At 40.9% G+C, this 21,583-nt stretch overlaps 1 protein-coding gene across 4 annotated transcripts in view; it reads right to left on the bottom strand.

Moving 5' to 3' along the window:
- Window positions 1–20,895, bottom strand: part of CCDC85C (coiled-coil domain containing 85C) — a 185,583-nt gene extending 164,688 nt beyond the window's left edge. For all 4 annotated transcript variants that reach the window (XM_021007325.2, XM_021007328.2, XM_021007326.2 and 1 more), the window contains exon 1: window positions 20,105–20,895. In XM_021007325.2, the coding sequence (XP_020862984.1) occupies window positions 20,105–20,891 (787 nt within the window). In that variant the 5' untranslated portion in view covers window positions 20,892–20,895. The remainder of the gene's footprint in view (window positions 1–20,104) is intronic.
- Between the last annotated feature and the right edge of the window lie 688 nt (window positions 20,896–21,583).

The following is a 21,583-nucleotide window of genomic DNA, read 5'->3' as shown; positions in this document are numbered from 1 at the left end:
GGTTTATTTACATTTAATTATTTACATTTATATTTGAGAAAGGCCCTCATTCTACTCTTGTGGATAAGATAGAGAAAAGCAGTCTAGGTAAGACTACATGTAAATAGATTTGAAGCTGATCAGGTGGCCCGAACCACAGAGGAATCATTAATTGTTCAATGTTATCTTGGAAGGATGCTTCTAGCAGAGTTCCCTAGGAATCTGTCTTTGGTCCTGTTATTTATCATGTTTATTTAAAGACTAGGTAGGGTAGATTCCTGGATGGTACATTTATCAGACATGAAAATGACCCAAAGAGGAGAGGAATAGCTAATAGGCTGGGTCAGTGGTGGTGTGTCAAACTCAAACATATACCTGAAGGCTGCATATTGACTTAGAAAACTACACATCAACATTATCTATGTCATATTGCATTTTTTTATTTATTGTTAGACATTTCCCAATTGCATATAATCTGATTCAGGCCATACTCAAAGTTTTGTACCACTTGAGTTTGAAATTGCTGGGCTCGGTGACAAGTCATGATCCCAAGGGATCTTTGTAGACCCTATGATAATGGACCAATAAGATGAACTTTAATAGAGATAAATTTAAAGTATTACTCTGGAGTTCAAAAGAATAAAACTCTTAAGTGCAAGACAGTGGGACTGTGAGGTTAGACAGCAGTTTGTCTGAAAAAGATCTGGGGGGTCCTGGTGTAATACAAGATCAACGTTGATCAACAATTTGATAAAACTGCTAACGTGATCTTAGGTGGCTTGAGCTAGATGATCTCTGATCTACCGAATGGAATTATAAATACAAAAAAACAGTCCTGACCTCAAGGAACTTACATTCTAAAAGGGGAAGAAGACACCAATTCTTTTCCAGGAATGAGCTCCTGGCTGGTTAGAATATATAACCTGACTCAAACTCAGAATTCTACAGAATTCTACTCAAATCCAGCCATCAACATGTCACAATGCTGGCACCCACCCCCTCCCTGAAAACTTTTCATTTCTAGTCCTGTGAATAGTAAGTATATTTATTCAGTAATAGCATTGCTGGAAGAGACATGTCAATCAATTGCCATACTGCCTCACTCAACCTTTCCTGTTCCTTCCCAAACCAAAATACTCCTTTTCTTGGCCACAATCCCCCTGCGTGTGTCATTCTCCCTTGTTAAAATGTAAGCTCCTTCAAGCAGGGACTGTTCTGGTTCATCATGAGTAGAATAGCAGCCGACCCAAATAAAATAGTATAACAACAACATTTATATAGTGCCTACTACATGTCCGGTGCGCAGTAAGTGCTTAATAAATGTTTTTTCATTTCTTCATTGATTTTGTTCATTCATTCTAAGGTCCCCTCCATGGCATTTTATGTTTCTAATTTTTTTACGACCCCTTACATTTCAGGCATTCTCTGGCTCTATGATTCTAAGGGCCCTTACATATAGTTCTATAATAGCAAGGTCTCTTCTACCTCTAATGGGGTCTTGTAAGACCCCTTCCAGATTTCTCCCACCTCATCTTTGGAAAGAAGAATTCTCTTTTCTAAATACTTTAGGGCTTCTTGCCTGAAAAATTTCCCTGTCTGAGCTCAGTACCTATACATAGAGACTTTAAAATTTTTTATTACTGCAATTATTAAACATAAAGCCCTTCTCTCCCTCCGGCTCTATTTCCCACAGGGCTCTAAGTTGCACCCGGAATTACTGCCAACATGATTGACTCATGTAGTTCATATTGTTCTTTCCCACTTTTTCCAACCATAAATTAGCAAATCAGACAATTCAGTAATGTGACTTGTTCTAATCTCCCTCCCCTAAAAAGCACCAACATGCCCAATTTTAATAAAGGAAGGGAGGGCCTCCTTCTTTCCTCCAATGACAATTTTTTTTTCATGGAGACTATCTAAAGCAGGAAAATCACACAACCAGCAGGAAGATAAATTGGTACTTTTCACAGCAAGATTTTTCACTTTGCTAATTGAAAAGGGATGAGCAAGAACTGACTCTTCTGGACTGGCTGGTATAAGGCAGGAGCAGGCCTCTTTGCCCAAGAGGGGCAACAAAACTTTATCTTGGCCAAAGACAAATGATATACAAGTATGTATATTTAACAATGCATAAAGACAAGGCCCACAACCCTATCACCATGCCTTCTTTTTGAGAACTTGGGCACACAAAGGGCCTCTTTGGTTGTAGGAGGAAGGAGGCAGAAAGGTTGTAATTCAAAAGAAGAAAATTAAGGCTTTTCTGTTTCTACTCTGCTCCTACTGATAATGGCTCATAAATGGCTGGTGCCCTGCCTGCTGCCCACTGGGTTCCATTGATAGTCCAAAACTACCTTTCCTTTCCCCTCCTCCCCACCCTCCCTCTCTCTTTTCCTAGGGATTCAGCTACAGGAGGAATGAATGTCAGAGCCAGAAAGGCCCTTGGAATCACAAAACATAAAATATTAGAGTTAGAAGAGGCCTTAAAGGTTATCAAAGACCTTCTCCATTTGCTCCTTTATTTTCGTATATATTATTCCTTTTATATATTCAAAATTAATGCGTGCTTTCCTAGTTCTGTTTTGTTCTCACTAATTACTTGTCTCTCCCACTTTTGTTTATATTAGGCATACTTGAGTAAGTCGAATATAAACATGTTAACATTTTTTAAAAACATATTTAATGATCTATGGGTTGAAAGAGAAATGTGGAGACAGGTAGATGCTATTTTAGTCATCTAAGTGTGAAGCAATGAGGGTTTGAACCAGGGTGGTAGAAATCAGAATGGAAAGGAACAAATGCAGGAGACATTACAGGAGTTGGTTTGGTGGCTGATAAAAATGCATCATGGTGCAATAGACAATGCACTGGATCCTCATGAGGCCTTGGTTCAAATCCTGGCTCTGCCACTAAATACCTCTATGATCTTGGGCAAGTCACTTAACATCTCTAGGCCTCAATTTCCATGCCTGTAAAAGGTTGGATTGGATTAAACTGTCTCTGACATCCCTTCCAACTCTAAAATCAATGTTCTTTAAGTATGCTCATTTTTCAGAAATCAAAGAAAGAACACTGTGAGTTGAAAATTAGTGCCTGGAATGCCTCATTCTTCACTTAGCCAGAAGAGCAGAAGCATAAAAACAACAGCTTTTGCTTCACTCATTGCCTAGCAAAGGTGCATCCAATTATATAATGGCGATCACATGGAAAGTGCATAGTAGTAAGGAAAAGGCTTAGTGTTATGCTATTAGCTAACTGTGTGATATAAGGCACTTTACTTCACCTCTTTAGGCTTGAGTTTACTCCTCTATAAAATCAGAAAATGCAGTGAGCTGAAGAAATGATCCTTAAGAGTCCCAGGGGGGCAGGTAGGTGGCTCAGTAGATAAGCTCCTCCTTGGAGTCAGGAGGACCTGAGTTTAAATCCAACCTCAGACACCTGACACTTACCAGCTGTGTGACCCTGGGGAAGTCACTTAACCTCAACTGCCTCACCAAAAAGGGGGGGGGGGAAGAGTCCCAGGATGTTCTAAAACAGGAGTTCTAACCTTTTTTTGTATCACAGACCCTTCCTGGCAGCCTAGTGAAGCCTATGGACCCCTCCTCAGACTAATGTTTTTTTTCATGAATAAAGTAAAATACAGAGGGTTATTAAAGAAGCCAATTATATTGAAATAAAGTCATAATTTTCCCCCATTCAAGTTCAGAGACCCCCCCCTGAACTTTATCCATGGACCCTAGGTTAAGGACCTTTGTTCTAAAAATCTCTCCAACTTGCTCATTCAATTATCAGTTGAATGGTTATCCAAACCTGATATGAACTTTGATAGGTGAACTAGGGTTAGGAACAAGATCCCTACACGCCCATCCCCCGGAAAACAAGGCTCTCAACACAGGATGGGAACAGGGATCCCTTTATCACCAAAGCAATCAATGAAAGCTAAGAAAACAACCAGTGGTTACTAGTTACTAAAAACCTGGAGGAGAAATTGGTCTGAAAATCAATTCACTGAGTTGCTGACCAGACTTTTGGAAGAGGAAGAATAAAACAGTATCAGATTTTGGCTTCTATCCTTCTACCCACAGCACTCTGCTAACACACTCAATAGCAACCTGTTGTTATGGCTGGAGAGAAGTCAAGTTCTAGTCCTGGGTGTGACACTAATTTACTGTATGACCTCAGGCAAGCCGCTTCTGATGCTCACTTTTCTCATCTATAAAATGAAAGGTTTAGAGGAGTTGGCTATGGATTTTCTAAATGATCCCTGCCACTGCTAATGTTCTGTGTACTATGATTACACCAATGATGTTCCGACTCAACATTCTGAAGTGTGATAATTCTAAAAGGTTCCTTCTAACTCTGACAGCAGCTAATAGCGGTGGTGCAATGGACAGAGTACTGAGCCTGGATTCAGGACACTTACCTAGGCTCTGTCTACCTCAATTTCCTCTACTGTAAAACAGGCATAATAACAGCACCTACCTCCTAGGGTTGTTATGAGAATCAAATGAGATAATATTTGTGAAACACTTAATATAAAGCCTGGTGCATAGTAGGTGCTTAATAACCTTCCTTCCCTATCATTCCATGACTCTATGATGTATGCAGTATCTCTGACATGTTTGTTATCTCAAGTTAGGGGATATGTCAATATAATTAAAAAGTAATTTCAGGTTTGGGCTTGATTCACCCAAGAGTTTGCCCCACATAGGCTGGTGAGAACTATTGTTTATTTAATTAGAGGTTAAATGGAAATAAATCTTGGGCCTTTTCCTGAACTATCTCATATGTTTACAGCACTTTGTAGTTACAAAACACTTTACACCCAATCACCTCATTTGATCCCTCACAATCACTCTGTGAGGTAAATGATGCTTTTTTTTTTGGAGGGGGAAATTGAGGTTCAGAGAAGTAAAAATACTTGCCTAAGATTACAAGGTCAAGTTCACAACAGAGCTTGCCCTTGGAATCAGAAGAAGGGCTATTTCCACACCATTTGGCCTTCAAATTGCAGACAAAAGACATATTTCAGAAGATACCTCCTACCAATACTATCCCAAGTCAAAAGGCTAGAAGGGCCTGTTCCCCACGATTCCAGCCTATGTCTGCCTGATGCAGACAAAATAATACCAGATAAAAGGAAACTAGGGAAGACAGCAGAGAATAGCCCCATCCCTCTTCTAGCTGAATGAGCCAAAGGGGCACCACAGCCCAGAAAACAAGAGGCCTTTTCTTCAGTATTTTCCCATAATATACCATCTTCACACACTACAGGGGCAGATCACATAACCTCACATTCAGCAGTGCACAAGCTTTTAACTCAGTGGAACGGGATTAGGAGCTCTGCAAATCCAAGGAAAAGATCAAAGTGACACCAGGCTCTTAGAGTTCAGCCCCCCCCCACCTGCTTTTTAGGAGGGCAAAATGAGAGGTTGAAAAATGAATCAGGACTAAAAGAACAGTGTGTCCTAAATACCTACAAATAACATGTAAATAAGTCTCTCCTGTCTTGACAACATTATTAGAAGGGTTTAGTATCAACAGAAGTACCATCATATCCAATCATCATGCCCACAAGAAACACTTCACCAAAAAAGATTCCCAATGGGGCATGAAATCCCAAAAGAACATTAAAGAGAGTTTTCATTTCCTAATGTGACATGGGGACCCAGAGCCACACATGAAACATAGCAGACAGAAAGAGGCCCAATAGAGTGAAGGAGCCAATAATGAGAAAGACTGCAAAAGTAGATTATATAACATGAAACACTAGGATGTAATGGAAAAAGGACCCAGTCAGTAGACCTGGGTACTATCTATGCATAACTCTTATACAACCCAGTGTGTAACCTCTCTGGATTTCATTTTTCTTATTTAAAAAAATATATATAATTCTCTGATTCTAAGGTCTCTTCCTTTTTAAGGCTTTAAAATTCTATGGCTCTTAAAAAACAGAACTGAATAGGGTGTAATTACAATGATCAAGTTTGGCTCAATAGAAAAGTTCAGAAAATGCACCTTCCTGACTAGAAAAAAAAATCTCAGCAGCACATTTCTCTGATAAAAATATGACATCCAGGATATAAAATGGATTGACTCAATTATATAAGAACAATAGCCATTCTCCTAGAGATAAATAGCCAAAGTATGTAAACAGACATTTCTAAGGCGAAGAAATTCAAGATATCAACAACAATATGAAGAAATGTTCCAAATAACTAATCATCAGAGAAGTGAATATTAAAATCTGAGATTCCAATTCATACCCAAATTAGTAAAGATAACCAAAAAGAAAAAAGGAAAATGGCCATTGTTGCAGGAGTAGCAGGAAAAGAGGCATACTAATACACTGTTGGTAGAACTGTGAATTGGTCCAGCCATTCTAGAAAGCAGTTTGGAACTATGCCTAAAACGTCACTTGACTGTACACAGCCTTATTCCCCAAAGAGATCAAAGAAAGAGAAAAGGACATGTGTACAAAAATATCAAAGAACTGGAAACTAAGGGGGGAGGCATCATTTGGAGAATGGCTAGACAACTTATGTTACACGAATGTAATGAACTATTAATGTGCTGTAGGAAATGATAAAAGGAACAGATTCAGAAACCCAGGAAGTCTTGTATAATTGATGCAGAAAAGAATTGGAAATTGAGGGGATGCCCATCAGTTGGGGAATGGCTGAACAAGTTGCGGTATATAAATGTAATAGAATACTATTGTACTATAAGAAATGATGAGCAAGTAGACTTCAGAAAAATGCAGAAAGACGTGTATGGACTGATGCTGAGTGAAGTGAACAAAACCAGGAGAACATTGTACACAGTAACGGCCACGTTGTGTGATATCTAACTTTGATAGACTTAGTTCTTCTCAGCAATGCAAGGATCTAAGACAAGTCCAAAAGATTCATGATGAAAATGCTATCTATCCACATCCAAAGAAAGAACTATGGAGTTTGAAAGCAGATCAAAGCATACTATCTGCTTTTTTTTCTTCTGTTTTGTTTTCTCTTTCTAGTGGTTCCTCCTATTGGTTCTAATTCTTCCTTACAACATGACTAATGTGAAAATATGTTTAATAGGAATGTATATGTAGAGCCTATATCAGATTGCATGCCATCTTGGGGAGGGAGGAGGAGAAAATTTAAAACTCAAAAGCTTATGAAAGTGAATGCTGAAAACTAAAAATAAATTAATAAAAAAATAAATTGATGCAGAGCAAAGTAAGCAGATCTTAGAAAATAATTTATATAACATTTTAAAGATAAATCATTTTTAAAGGACGTAAGAAATCCAATCAATGCAATGACCAGTGATGATTCTAGAGGAGCAATGATGAAACATGCTACCCACCTTTTGACAGTAGAGTGATGAATGAGACATAAATTGTCAGACCTGACCAAGGTGGGGAGTCATTTGGCTTGAGTATGCATATTTGATACAAGAGTTTTGTTTTTCTTTCAATTGAGTGAGAGTCAGGGACTAGTGATAAGGTTACCAAAAATGAAGGGAGTGGGAGAAAAGTGGGTCATCTGAAGAATTTGAGAAAATGCACAGAAGAGAAGAGAGAGAAGGTCAGCAGGAAACACAATCAGGGCAACCTTGAAAAGAAAGTTGAATGTATTGAGTACTTGGAAGAAGAAGAAAGCCATCTATAGTACAAATTTGTGGCTGCATATGTAATTTTCCTTTTCTGTTTTCCTCTATATATGGAAATGCTCATCTTATTAGTGTTTAAGTTCAGAATTTTAAAAATAATTTTAATGCATCTCCTTTCCTTCTTTGCAGAGGTAGGGGGACCATGGCTATGGAAAAAACATAGACTATCAGGTTTGACTGATGTATTAATTGATTTTGCTGGACTGCTTTTTCTCCTTTGATTTTTTTTTTATAAGGGATGGCTCACTGGGAAGAGGAGGAAGGAAGGATATATTCCAAAATGAAAGTGATATACAAAATAGAAAACAGATATACAAATAAAAATAGTTATCTAGTTCCATGCATTTCTGACTCAGCAAATTTCTCATATATCTCTAGATACATCCCCTAGTTACAAAACAGAATGAAAATCTCCTTATCCAGAAAAAAAAAGCTACATTTTGTCTAAAACTAGGCAGAGAGCAATGAGGAAACCATGCCCTTACAAAAAAGCAAATGCCAGCTTGGAGAGAGACCCTAACTCTGTGCTTACCATTAAAAATCTAATAATCACATTTACATAGCAACACTCGTTTGATATGGCAAGAAGAAACAACACTGTGAGAAACAAAATAAACAATGCTTAATTTCCACTAAGTGAAACACTGCGGTTATTATGAAATACAGATGATTTGAAAACAAAATATAGATTAAAATGTATTGGGTGAAAAAAAAAAAACAACCCAATGCAGTCCTTTTAATATCCACAGTGCTACTGAGTCCTCCACCCTCCACTTCTCATCTCCCCTTCTAGCTCAGCAGAAGATGGGAGACCCAAGCACACAGCAGAGCCCTGGGTCTTATGTAATGGTCTGATTCCTAATGCTGAGCCTAGGCCAATAAAACCAGAGGCTGGACCTCAGGTAACTAGCTCATTTAACCTCTGAGTATCTCAGTTTCTCCTAGCTACAAAGACAGATAATAATACCTGCTCCCCTGTCAGAGAATTAAGCTTTGAAGATGAATAGGGAAACATTAAATGCCATTACTAATGACAGATAAGGCAGAGATAAATGGACTCATCCCAAAGCCTTCCCATTGAAATCTGGGAGTTTAACAAGCTTCCCACAAGCGGAGTCTGTAATGTTTTATGTGGCAGAAAGAGGTCTGGATCTGGTGCCAGGAAGCAAGCTTGGGTTCATATTTTAGCTCTAACACTGCTACGTGACCATGGGGAAATCACTTCACTTTGAACCTAAAACTCATCACCTATGAAATGGAGACAACAATCTCTGTGCTGCCAATCTCATGGGAAGGTTGTGATGAAAGTGATAGAAATGACATACACATACAATCATTTGTTCAGTCATTCCTCAACTGGTGGACACACTGATAGTATTCAGTTCTTTGATATTTCTGTAATACGCGTCCTTTTCATCTTTTTTTTTTAATGTTTTTGCGGGATAGGTCCAGTAACAGTATCACTGGGTCAAAGAATATGCACAACTTAGTGAAACTGGGAGTACCAACAAGTGACTTTTTACTTCCAAAGTGCTTTCTAGAATATCTGGACTAATTCACAACTCCACCAATAGTGCATTAGTGTGTCTGCTTTGTAAACTTGAAAACATTATAAGAAATGAGGGCAATGAAGAGTGAATTTGGAGCCATAAAACCTAAGGTCAAATGCTAACTCTGCCACTTAACTATAATCAATACAGCTTTGGGGAAATCACTTCACTTCTCTGGGACTCAGTCTCCTCATCTGTAAAATAAGGAAGTCAGATTATATGGCCTCTAAAGTCCCTTTTAGTTCTAGATCAATAATCCCTTGATAACTTTATCTCAATCTGTGCTTTGCTCCTATCACATTTTATTTTTTATTATACTAGTTTCTCTCCCCCTCCATTGAAAAGTAAGGTCTTGGAGGGCAAGGATGGTGCTGTTTCTCCATCTTTGTATCCCCAGTGTCAAAAGGGCAATGCTTGGCTAATAAATAGGTATTGAATTTAATAGAAGAGCTGGGATCTAAGCTAGGTCTGAAAGAGGGTAAATAGGCAACAGTAACAGAAATCTTAGCTGCCCAACCTTTACCAAAAAAAAGTAACCCCATTCTGAAAGGCCAGGTTAAGGATTACAGTGACCGGAACTACCTTCACAAAGGATGCATTTCCCAAAGAAGAGCTCATTAGGAAAGAGAAAATGCTGGCATTCAAGATCTGTGATAGGAAGAGGGCAGCTTTACCAACTGCCACAGACAATAATGCTCTTGTGACTGGGAAGGGTGAGCCTGTGTTCCTTGTGAAGCTGTTAATTCAAAAGACAAGAGTTAACCTCCTTATATTACAACCCTAGAGTCAACAGAAAGACAGATTCGAGTAAATTAGACCTTCTTTTTCCCCTGACAGTAGACTGTCTATTTTTAGAAATGGGTCAACTTCGTCTCAGTGGCTGTATTAACATGAGTATGTCTGTCAGCTCTGCCTACCTATATCTGGCTATTTTGCACCCAGGGTTTTCCTCTCCATATGCCTCTTTGTGACAAATCCTCCACAAATTACAATAAGGAGGGTATGGTTGAGAATGGGGGAGACTGTACAGATAAGAAGATGCTCGTTGGAAATGGTGAAAGCACATTAACTCATAGGCATGAAAAAGTCAATCTAACTGCAGCAAGATATAACTCCCAAGATGCTCATACTGTCACAGGTCAGTGATGGGCGAATGAGGAAAAGGCAGATTTCTTTCATTACTCATTTACAGCAAGCACAACGCCTCACGTGGCTGTCACTTATCACTTTCCAGATTTTGTTAATAAAAGGAGGCAGCACAATTTACTGGAAAGATTAGGAGCCAGGTGACCTGGAGCCTACTCTTAGCTTTTCAGTAACCCATTATGTGCAAGGGACCTTAGAGATTACCTAATCCAACCCCATCTCATTTTACCGGAAAAAAAAACTGAGGCGGAGTCAGGGAGTGACTTAGCCAAGTTCACAAAGTAAATCAATTATCAAAGGCATGAGTATGCCAAAATGTCCCTGACCAGGTTTCTTTTTACTTCAGCTTGCTAGTCCTACTATAATGGCTCAGAATAGTAGTTCTATAGCACTTGAAGGTTTATAAAACATTTTCCTCATAACAACTAGTAGGGCAAGTATTATAAGTATTACTTCTCTTGATTTTATAAATGAGGCAGCTCAAGCTCCAGTGAAGTGACTTCCTTAGAGTCACATGGCCAGAGAGTTAAGAGCCAAGATTTGAACTGGTCTCCTAGTCGGTTAACTTCCCACTACACTGAGCTGCCTCAGTTGTATTTGATAATGGTCCTTCAAAAGAGTCAAATGTTAACACTGTAACTAGTCTTTACTCTGATTGCTTTTGACAGAGCTAGGTCGGTAGTTCCACCAACAGCCATGAAATACTGCCATTCATCCAAAAGAATTAAGTTTGTCAACAATGGTTTCCAATAACAAAGGTCTTTCCAGAGGTAGGGGGTATCAGACTCCTAGTTACAGACAATACTACACTTTGTCAGTATGGCTAGGAAATTATTATTGCTCCAGTAGCTCAGATCAGAAATCCAGAGACAGGAGAATAAGGATGGCGAAGCCCAGGGTAGTGTCACTAGTAAATCCCATAAAGTCATCAATTCCCTTAAAAGGCTTTGTGAGGTGATAGTGCCTTCAAACACAAGAAATCCCTTGCTGTGGTCCATAAAGGAAAGACAAAAACACTGCTCTTCAGATAACAAACAAATGTGACTTATGAGAGGCAACAAGAACTACAAAGAAGAACACTTCATTTGCATGCTCACTCAGACTCACAGACCTCATGGCTATTAGGTGATTCCTGGAAAATGGAACTAACCTGCCACCAAACGAAATCCTTCTCCTAAGAGTGTACATCCAACTTCAACGATCCAAAAAGGTTTAACCTCAGTCATCATACATTAAGCTGGAGGGAACCTTAAAATTAGAAAACTAAAGAATATCAGAATTGGAAAGGATCATCTACTTCCAGTTCAACACCCAAATTTTTACAAAAGGGTAAATAAACTAAAGCCCCAAAAAGGAAATAACCTGTCAAAGGTTACACAGTGAGTTAAAATAATTTACCTTTGCTTCAGTTTCTTAAAAATCAACAGAGGAATCTCTGAGCATCACCTTTACAATACTTAAATAATCCAGATGTTGGAGTAAAATACACAATTTGGTTGTACTGCATTTAATTGCAGGGTGTAGCACTTTGTTTTCTAATTGTTTCTTGTGTGTTATTAGCTTTGTCTCTCCAGGGACAGAAACCATGTCTTACACTTCTATAATTTCAACAGGACCCAGACAGCATTCAAAATATAGCAGATTTTTAATAAACACCTTCACATAGGTCAAAGTTGACATGGGTACCAGTGGTATACTATTGCCCCATGTAGCTAGTACAGAGTCACTGAAGTCATAGCAAGGACTTTTAGGACAAAAAGATACTATGTGTGGTTAGTGATTATTTTAAAACAAATGCCTGTAAAGATCCTTTTGTTCCACTTTTATTTAAAAACAAAACCTTATATGTATTGATGTAACTGTTTTTCAGGATTGTCCTATGTATTTTTTTGTTTGTTTTTGCTCAGTGAGGAAGGGAAGAGAGAGGGACAAGTGAATAAAAAAAATTGATACTTGAAAATAAACTTTTAAAAATCATCACCTAATCATTTATATGGCAATGAAACTCTTTATTATTTACTTCAGCCCTGAGTTTTTAAATGACAGATTGCGAGGTCTTCCTTTAAACCCTCCTCAGTGCCTGCCACATAACAGGACCTCAATAAATAGCTGTAGATTCATTAACTGGTTAAATCTCAGTTCATAAAAAGTTGTGAGGAGTTACATTACTGTACACAAAAGGGTGCTAGCACCTTCCCCACTCAGACTCAGTTGAGGACAGCCCAACACCCTATATACCCCAAAGCATTAGCACCTGTTACATGTAGGTGATATATCCATTTGGAGATTATTGAAGTACATGTTATGATTTGATGGTCTAAACCTAATTTCAAGAGGACTGCTTTCCAGTTTTCCCAACTTTTTTGTGAAATAATGAATCCTTACCCTACAAGGGTGGGGAACCTGCAGCCTTGAGGCCACATGTGGCCCTCTAGGTCCTCCATGCAGTCCTTTGACTGAGTCCAAATTTTATAGAACAAATTCTTTTATTATGGGGATTTGCTCCGTGGAGTTTGGATTCAGTCAAAGGGCCACATTTGAGGACCTAGAGGGCCACAGATTCCCCACCCCTGATAGGTCTTTAGGTTTACTGAACACCACACTACTGTGTTCATTGGCTTCTGAACCTGGTACCTAATCTACTACTCTACTTTTAACCAGCATCATATAATTTTGGTAATTACTGCTTTGTGCAGTATAGTTTGAAGTATGGTACGTGAGGCCTTTAGATACATCTCTTGCTGTATATAAACTAGCAAAATTACTGATACTTCCTCAGTCAAATTGATCGCTTGTCAGAATTGTGTCATGGCTGCACCATATAGTCATTGTATTGATCACAGTTGTTGGGTACCAACATTATGGAACTACATCTACTCCCCTTTCACCCCAGTGATGTCAATTGCCAGAGAAACTCAATATTATGTAAACCTAAACATACCAATCCAAATAGATTGAACTCCATGGAGAAGTCTGAATGTTACAGATGGTACCATTCATTCTTGGAAATTACATAGTCCACCCCTCCTCCTTTTCATGATGAGGAAATCAAAGCACAAAGAGGGGAAAGTACACTTACTGGCTATGTAATTGTAGACATGTCATTCTGACCTCCCAGAGCTACCAGATAACTGTGTAAGACCTCTGAGTTATAGAATTGCTTGTAAGTCTTTGGCACAGTGAATAGGGCCAGTAGATAGACTGCTGGGCTTGAGGTTAGGAAGATATGATCAAATCTGGCCTCAGATATGGACAAGTCACTTAACTTGTTTGCCTTACCTCCCAGAGTTGTTGTGAAGATCAAATGAGATATTTGTGAAGTACTTAACACAATGCCTGGCACACAGTAGGAGCTACATAACTGCTAACTATTGGTAGTAGTAGTAGTATTGGTAATAGTAGTAATAGTAGTAGTAGTAGTGGTAGTGGTAGTAGTAGTAGTAGTACATGGCACATAGTAGGTGCTACATAAATACAAGTTATCAGTGGTGGTGGTGGTAGTAGTAATATCACCCAAACAGGGAATTTTGTCACTGGGGCAACGAAATGGTCTCAACAACAACAAAATTGAATCACATACCTAATTTTGATGCCTCATTTATCCAATATCACTGAAGAAATGAGCTGTTACACATATGGCATTTCCCAGATAACTGGATTAACTATTTAAGCACCCAAACTTGTTTCTATTTTCAGCATTTTTTTTCAGGAAAATTATTATAAAATATATCATGCACTCCCCAGCCTTCTCCCATTGAAGATTCTGAATAGAATTGTGCCTTTTCTTGATAACTCAGGATGACAAGAATTGAGTCAGATTGTAAAGAACTACAGTTGCCAGGCAGAGAAGTTGTATTTTATTTTAGAACCAAGAGGGAGCCACTGGAACATCTAGAGTAAGGAAGGGGACATGGTCAAACTTGTGTGTGCATATGTGTGTATGTGTGTGTTTGTGTGTGTGTGTGCATGTGTGCCTGTGTGTGTGTTCTTATTACTGAAGCATAGGGGAGAAATTATTAGTGAAGAATATGGAAGAGCTTAGCAGGCAAAGATACAGACCAGGAGAGGCCATTGTACATAAAGGAATCAATCAAATAAAGGCAGAAAGGCTGAGTCTGTATATGTCCAATATGTGAGTGGAGTGCAGGAATCCTGAAGGGAAAAAGTCAGAGGTAAGCATGGAAAAGTTGACTGAAGTCAGATGACAGAAGGCTTTGAATGCCAGCCCAAAAGATTTATTCAGTGGACATTGGGAGCCTATTCGAGGCTTACCAATGGAGTAATGTGATCAAAGCATCACTGATTATGTTTAGGAAAATAAAAGAACCTTATCTAACTATGGCCATCAATCTTTGCTGACCTCTGTTCACTAGACTAGGTTATGTTTTGGAAGTGTAATGTAGTAGCTTAGGTCTTGGCCTTGGCTCTATGCTGCAAGGCACAAAATAAAGGGTACATTCAGAGTGATTTTTCTTTTTAAACAAAGTAGCAGAGGAATAAAGACCACCCATTCCCTTCCTCTCCGTTAAACCAACACAAATAGGGTTTTCCCTGCTCTCTTTTTCTCTTCTCAAAGTTTTAATAAAGCTTCAAAAGCAAGTAATCTCATCTGAGCAAAGGTCAAGTTTCTCTCATTTATGGATGTCATGGGCACAAAATCTTGACTTCAAAAAAATAATTGGATCAGAAATGGAGCATAAGAAGGGACCCCCACAGATCTTTTCAGACCAACTCCTTCATTTTACAGATGAGGAAACTGAGACCCAGGGAAATAAGTGACTTGACTGAGGTCACACAGGTAGTAAAACTGTCATATCTGGGGATCTAAACACAGGTCTTCTGACCCCAGAGTCAGTATTTTTTCCATTAGGCCACCCTGCCTCACCATAAAAATAAGCAAATGCCATCTCCTCAACTCATTGACCTGATTTACTGGAGTTTTCTAGCTCATCTATCTGAATTTCCTACTCTGCTATGATCACTAAGATCCAGCTAGTTAGGCTGATAGAACACAAGACTCAATGTGAAGAACATGGCTTTATTGAGAAAATGAGTGGTTAGGGAGCAGGGCATAATAGCGCAAAGACCCCTGGATTGGGAATTTGGAGACCTCGGTCCTACTCCCCACTCTGTCCTCCGTATGCTCTTGAGAGAGTTGTCCCTCCATGGGCTCCTGGGAAATGAGGTGCTTGGGATAAATGTTCTTTAAGGTCTTTACTAGTTCTAACATTCTATTCCTGTCTAGTCTCTGCATCAAACTATACCAAACCAACTTTCCCTCTACCAATTCAAAAATGCCAGAGAAATAGGTACCTGTGCCTATGTATTCAAAAGATTTTCTAGATTTCCTCCATTTATTTCCTCTGGATATTGATGCCATCTTCAAACTATAATGATTTAAGTCTTTTCTACCTGAATCAATACACTATTATACAACTGTCACACATCATTAGCTGGGGACTTGTGGGTTCTGTTTTTAACTGACAGGCATCCATTCAGATTCACACTTAAACAGATCACAGTTTTTAAGTCAACTCTCTACCTAAACAGTAAACAGAATGCCCAACTGGGTGAATTCCAGTTTGTTTAGAGCTGCTGCTAAGTCACCATAGTTTTCTTGAGACTGTCTAACAAACAGAAGACCAAAGTTTGATGAAATTACACGTGCTAGAAGGGAAATTTAAAGCAGTTCAATTCTCAGGCCCAAGGGCTAGACAAACAAGACTGAGTCACCATGCATATCAGAATAAATTCTTAGCTTCACAGAACTATAGAGCATCACCGTTAAAAGAAAATCTGAAATCATTCAGTCCAACATCCATGCATGTAAGTAAATGCTCTGATCACAATGGTGTAGCAGTATGCTGTCATGAAACTTCCTTTCTGTATACTCACTGTACGGTTTAACAGAAAAGCTCTACTGCTACTTTTGTCAAATTTCTGGACTTTCTGGACATTCTGAATGAATGTTAAGATGATGACATGTGACTCCTCGGCTTTTGATACAACGGAAAAAACATTGAACCTGGAGAAGAGTGGATTTGGGTTCTAATTCTGTTCAGTCTCCTCTGTGAAACCATGACCAAATTAGCTGTCAAATATCGCTACCTGCTGTGTCTCCTTTACTGAATTGTTGTTACATAGCTAAACTTAATTTCACCCATCCAGCACTGAGCTCCATACACTACAAGGGCTTAATAAATGTATTAGTAAGGCAAATAACAGATGTGAAGGTGCTTTGCAATCATAACATGCTATACTACACAGAGATGAGATCATTATTATAAATGACTTCATTTATATATATATATATATATATATATATATATATATATATATATATATATATATATATATATTCATTCTAACCAGAAAACTCAACAAATTCAATTCAAACATTAAGCACCTACAATGTGCATAAGAAGATCCTCCCCCACCCCACCCCCCAAAAATTGGATCTGCTTTAAGCTAATAAAATGCTCAGCCCATTTGTGAAATCAGAGGAAACAGAGAAACACAGAGGCTGGAATAAGAGGTAGGCAATCTATCTGCCTACTTGTAACACCTTCCCTGGACAATCACTCCTACAAAGAAAACTTGAAGCTGGGTATTTCATAAAATCTTTTAAGGTTTTTGTCTTTGTTTTTCCAGTGGGGGGAGGGGGGAAGAGGAGTGATAATTAAGATATTAACAATCAGAAATTCTGTCCTGCAAAGTGAATACCATACAACTGTAAACAAAAAGGAGGTCTACAATGAAAGATCCCTAGTGTGTAACAAAATATCCATTTAAGCCCAAACTTTCACCAGGCCAAGTAAAAGAACAAGTAACTTATTTTCTCATTTAAGAACCACCTATATGATTACATTAAAACTACCTATATGATCTCAGGCAAATCACTTGAGTCACTTCTCTTGTTTCCTTCTCAGGCATATGAAGGGATTGAACAGAAAGGTATTAAAGGGCCCTCCCATTCGCAACAAATCAGGATTCTCTATTTACTACCCCACCACTCCCTACCCCACCCAGTACACAGGCAGTTTACCAGATAACCTGAAATGCCAAATCCTGATTTCTGGGCTTAAGAAACTAAAGAGAAACTATTTTCATCACAGGAGCTGCAATACTAAAATAGATTTTTTTTCTCATATTTTTCCAAAATGCCTTTTAGACAACACCAGAAAAGATGAGTTTAATCTTCACCTTCGGGCAAATAGTTTAGAATAGCCACTAGAAGCCGGAACTGAACAGCCAAAAATGTGGAAGAACAAGGAAGTACTATCACAGCTCAGAAGGGGAGGAGAGAGCAAAGCAGAGCCAGATACAGCCTGGAAGATAAGAAGCATCACTTGAAGAAGAGGAAACAAGCTGTGACAGGCATTTACTGATCCTAAATCCCAAAGTTTTCTCAAGGAAAAATGGATCCAAAAGTTATGAGCATATGATGACAGTTTTGTTTTGTTTTCCCCACCTTATATGACTTTTCAGTGCATAAAAAGGAAAAACACTAATACTAAAGTTGAATCCTATTCTAGGCATCTAAGGCTGCCTTCATTTTCTAAGAGACCTCTGGCAAATCAAAAAAATCTCAGACCTTATAAACTACAATCTATAACCAATAAGAATTCTCTCTCCAATATCCTTGACAAGTTGGGTAGATCATTTGAGCATGGGGAATCCTGTGACTGAAAACCCATTACACCTCCAAAAATAGTCCACTGCACTCTTCAGAGGCACTTAATTGCCAGGAATTTCTTTCCTTATATCAAGCCTGCTATCTGTCTGTCACTTCCACCAAGTGCTCCTACTTTTGCCCCCTGGGGCAAGCAGAACAAATCTAACCTTTCCTACCCCCATAGAATCCCTTTGAATATTTGAATAACCAGGTCTTCCCTTCAACTCCTTTTCACATTGATGAAACATACCCATATTCTTAGACTGTCACCCATTTAGACATCTCTTGGATGTGCTGTGACATTCACAATTTCTCTCCATTTCCTCATCTGTGAAATGGGGCTACTCCTACTTGATTGCTTGCCTATAGGAGCAAATGAGATAATTGATGTAAAAACACTTTATACCTAATACTACCACTAACACTCTTTGTCAGGGACTACTATATGTGTGTCTGTATATCTACATACATATATGTATTCATATATATATATATATATATATATATATATATATATACACACACACACACACATACACTTATGTGTATATACACTTATGATTGTATATACATCTATACACATAAACACACATACATGTGTGCATAGATACATACACACACACACACACATATATATATATAAATGTGAGTTGAAACACACAAGACATCTCTTTATTCTCATGAACCAAAACTGTGCTTATAAGATAGAACTGGAAATGAACACTTACACTATAATGCAGGATAACCCCTCTAATTGATAAGCATATTTATTATTTTATTTCGGTCTTAACACTCCAGTTTTGCTGTTATCAAGGCTGTGCCTCCCTAAAGAGCAACATGCAAGGATGCTTTAAATTTTATTCCAGACAAAAGTAGCCTTCACTTTCATGTTAGGATGTCAACAAAGACTGGAGGAATTCAGCTTTAGCTCAAGGTCTGGGCCTCCTTTGCATTTTCTCTAAAAGTAATTTCCTTCTCTAGAGCAAATACCCCCCCCCTTGCTAAATCCCCTTCAGCACCACAATTACCCCTAGCCTCCCACCCACCTCCCACCCCCTTAGGAAGGCTGAAAGATTCTAAACCTGCCTTAAATCCACAGAACCTTAACCTTTGTTAAGGGATTGTCCAACCCTCCAGGCCTCCCTTCCAAATCATGGTTTTTCCTTTACTGGCTAGGCTTACCCCCTTATTAAACTTAAACACACACACATATAAGCCATTATCACAAACCCAATCACCCACTTCATGCTGCAAGTCTATGCCTGGGCCGCCCACATGGTATTCCTGGTAAATATAAACAGTGTGTCAGGAGACAGTTTGGGAATCTGTTTAACTTCCCTTGAAAGTAATGCAAAATTGAAAAAGGAAATTGGTTTCTCCTGGCTCGGAAGAGCAGAGGCAGAGATGGAAGCAGAAAGGGGACAGAGGCTAACTGCTTCTCTTGGCTTTTTTTGTTTGTTTGTTTGTTTGTTTTGTTTGTTTGTTTTTGGCTAGGCAATGGGGTTAAGTGACCTGCCCAGGGTCACTCAGCTAGTGTTATGTGTCTGAGGCCAATTTGAGCTAAGGTCCTCCTGAATCCAGGGTCGGTGCTCCATTCACTGTGCCACCTAGCTGCCCCTCTAACTGCTGCTCTTAAGGTAACAGGTGAAGTCACACACAAACCTGGGAGAGCAGCAATCCCTACCCACTCCGGTGGTTCAAGCCTTCTATGGACCAGACAACCCAGGGGAGGCTAAAGAGAGAACATTACTATGGGTCCTGAACTACAGAGAACTCAAAAAGGACCAGAGCATTCCAAGTCCAGATGGACACACACACACACACAAGTAGCCACTCCTCCAACCACCTATTACAAGTGTTTTAAGTCAAGTAAAGATCAGGCTACCTAGCCCAAGTTAAGAACAGCTCCCTAGTACAGAAATTCCCAAGTACAGAAAACTCGTTTTGAAGAGTTGTCCCAAGAAAACCTAAACCCCAAGGAATTTCCAAAACTCCAACTCTTTCCCCCCTAGAGGGAGTTCCCTAAAGCACTTTCACTACCGGTTTCGAAGGCTTCCAGACCCCCTGGGGAGAGGAAAGAAAGAGCCGGCTTTCTTACCGTTGAGTCCATTGGAGATGCTCCGATGGTGCAGGGGCGCGGACAGGTCGTCCAAGGATCTTCTGGTGGCGCCGGACTTAGGGTCCGCAGCTTTGTGAAGCGGAGGCGCGGGGGCGGCGGGCTGCTGCGGCTGCTGAGGGCCTGGCGGCGGCAGGTGCCCATGGGGGTGCAGCGGGTGGTGGTGGTGGTCCGGGCTGCCGCCGCTGCCCGTGCTGGACGTGCTGCTGCCGTCGCCCACGTCGCGGGCCCCCGTACCCCCGGCGACCCCCGCCAGGTTGGTGAGGCTGGCCTGGCTGTCGATGGAGCTGCGGGAGCCGGCGCCGCTGCGCTCTTCGTCCAGCATGAGCACGATCTCTTTGAGCTCCAGGTTCTCCCGCACCAGGGCCTCCTGGCGGGCCTCCAGCTCGCGCAGCTTCTGCTGGGACAGGGCCACCTCCTTCCACAGCACGCCGGCCGTGTGGCGACCGAAGCGCTGCCACTCACGCGACAGCTTCTTGCCTTTTTGCCGGTCGTCGTCCAGGAAGCAGCAGAGCTCCCGCAGCTCGTGGTTGTCGTCCTGCAGTTTCTGGTTGACCTCCTTGAGGCCGCGGATCTCGTGGAGGTGCAACTGCAGCCGCCGGTTGACGTCCTTCATCAGGTTCCCGTGTTCCACCATGAGGCCCATCTTCTCGCCCTCTGCCCGCCGCAGCCGCCGCGCCAGCTCCTCCTTGCTCCAGCGTAGCAGCTCCTCGTCCGGAACCTTGCTCAGATCCTCCTTGCCCGACCCTTCCGACGTGTTCTTGGCCATCGCGGCCCCGAGAGGGAGGCGCTGGACACCTTCGGGTGGGGAGGAGGAGAGAAGTGACTTTTTTCCTCCCCCTCCCCACTCTCTTGCTCCCTTGCACTAGCTCCCCGGTCACCGGTGCATCTCCGGTAAGTTGTGCTATTCTCCCCTTCCAACGCACTCGGACTAAAGAACACCTCTGCCTTGGGTGGGAGGGGCAGACGGACTCCCCCAGCGCCCCTTCCCCCGGCCCGGAGGCGGGGTGAGAGGGAAAGCCGGCACCTGCTGGAGTCCGCGCTGCACAGCAGCCTGTTCTCCGTAGACAATCGGGCTTAGGGCTCTCGGCTCTCGGCTCCTCTGCGTAGCGCACCTGGGGCTCTCCTCCCGGCTCGCCTCGCTCCGGGCAGGAGGCGGAGAAATTTCACTGCCCCGAGCTAAGCGCGGGCTGGTCAGTGTGGGAGAAAGGCTCCGGCATCTGGCACGTCTCAATGGGCCCCGCGGCCGAGGGAGACCCTCACCGGGATAGTTCCTACTCGCCATCTGCTTCGATGTGGCTGCCTTGCCCTTGCCCTTCCAAACAACGCACGGTTGCACCCAGGTCCCCGGCTCAGTTCGCGTCCTGCCCCCGCCTCGGGCTTCAGCTTAGTCCCTACACTCGCTAGTCTTCCGTCTGGTTGACTCGACTCAATGCGCTAGGAGCCCGCTCGGGGTGGCTA

The sequence above is a fragment of the Phascolarctos cinereus genome, unplaced genomic scaffold (genome assembly GCF_003287225.1).
Source record: "Phascolarctos cinereus isolate Bilbo 61053 unplaced genomic scaffold, phaCin_HiC Scaffold_2;HRSCAF=192, whole genome shotgun sequence".
Taxonomy (NCBI): Eukaryota; Metazoa; Chordata; class Mammalia; order Diprotodontia; family Phascolarctidae; genus Phascolarctos; species Phascolarctos cinereus.
The sequence above is the reverse complement of the archived record's forward strand: the minus strand, read 5'-3'. Positions and strand labels throughout refer to the sequence as shown.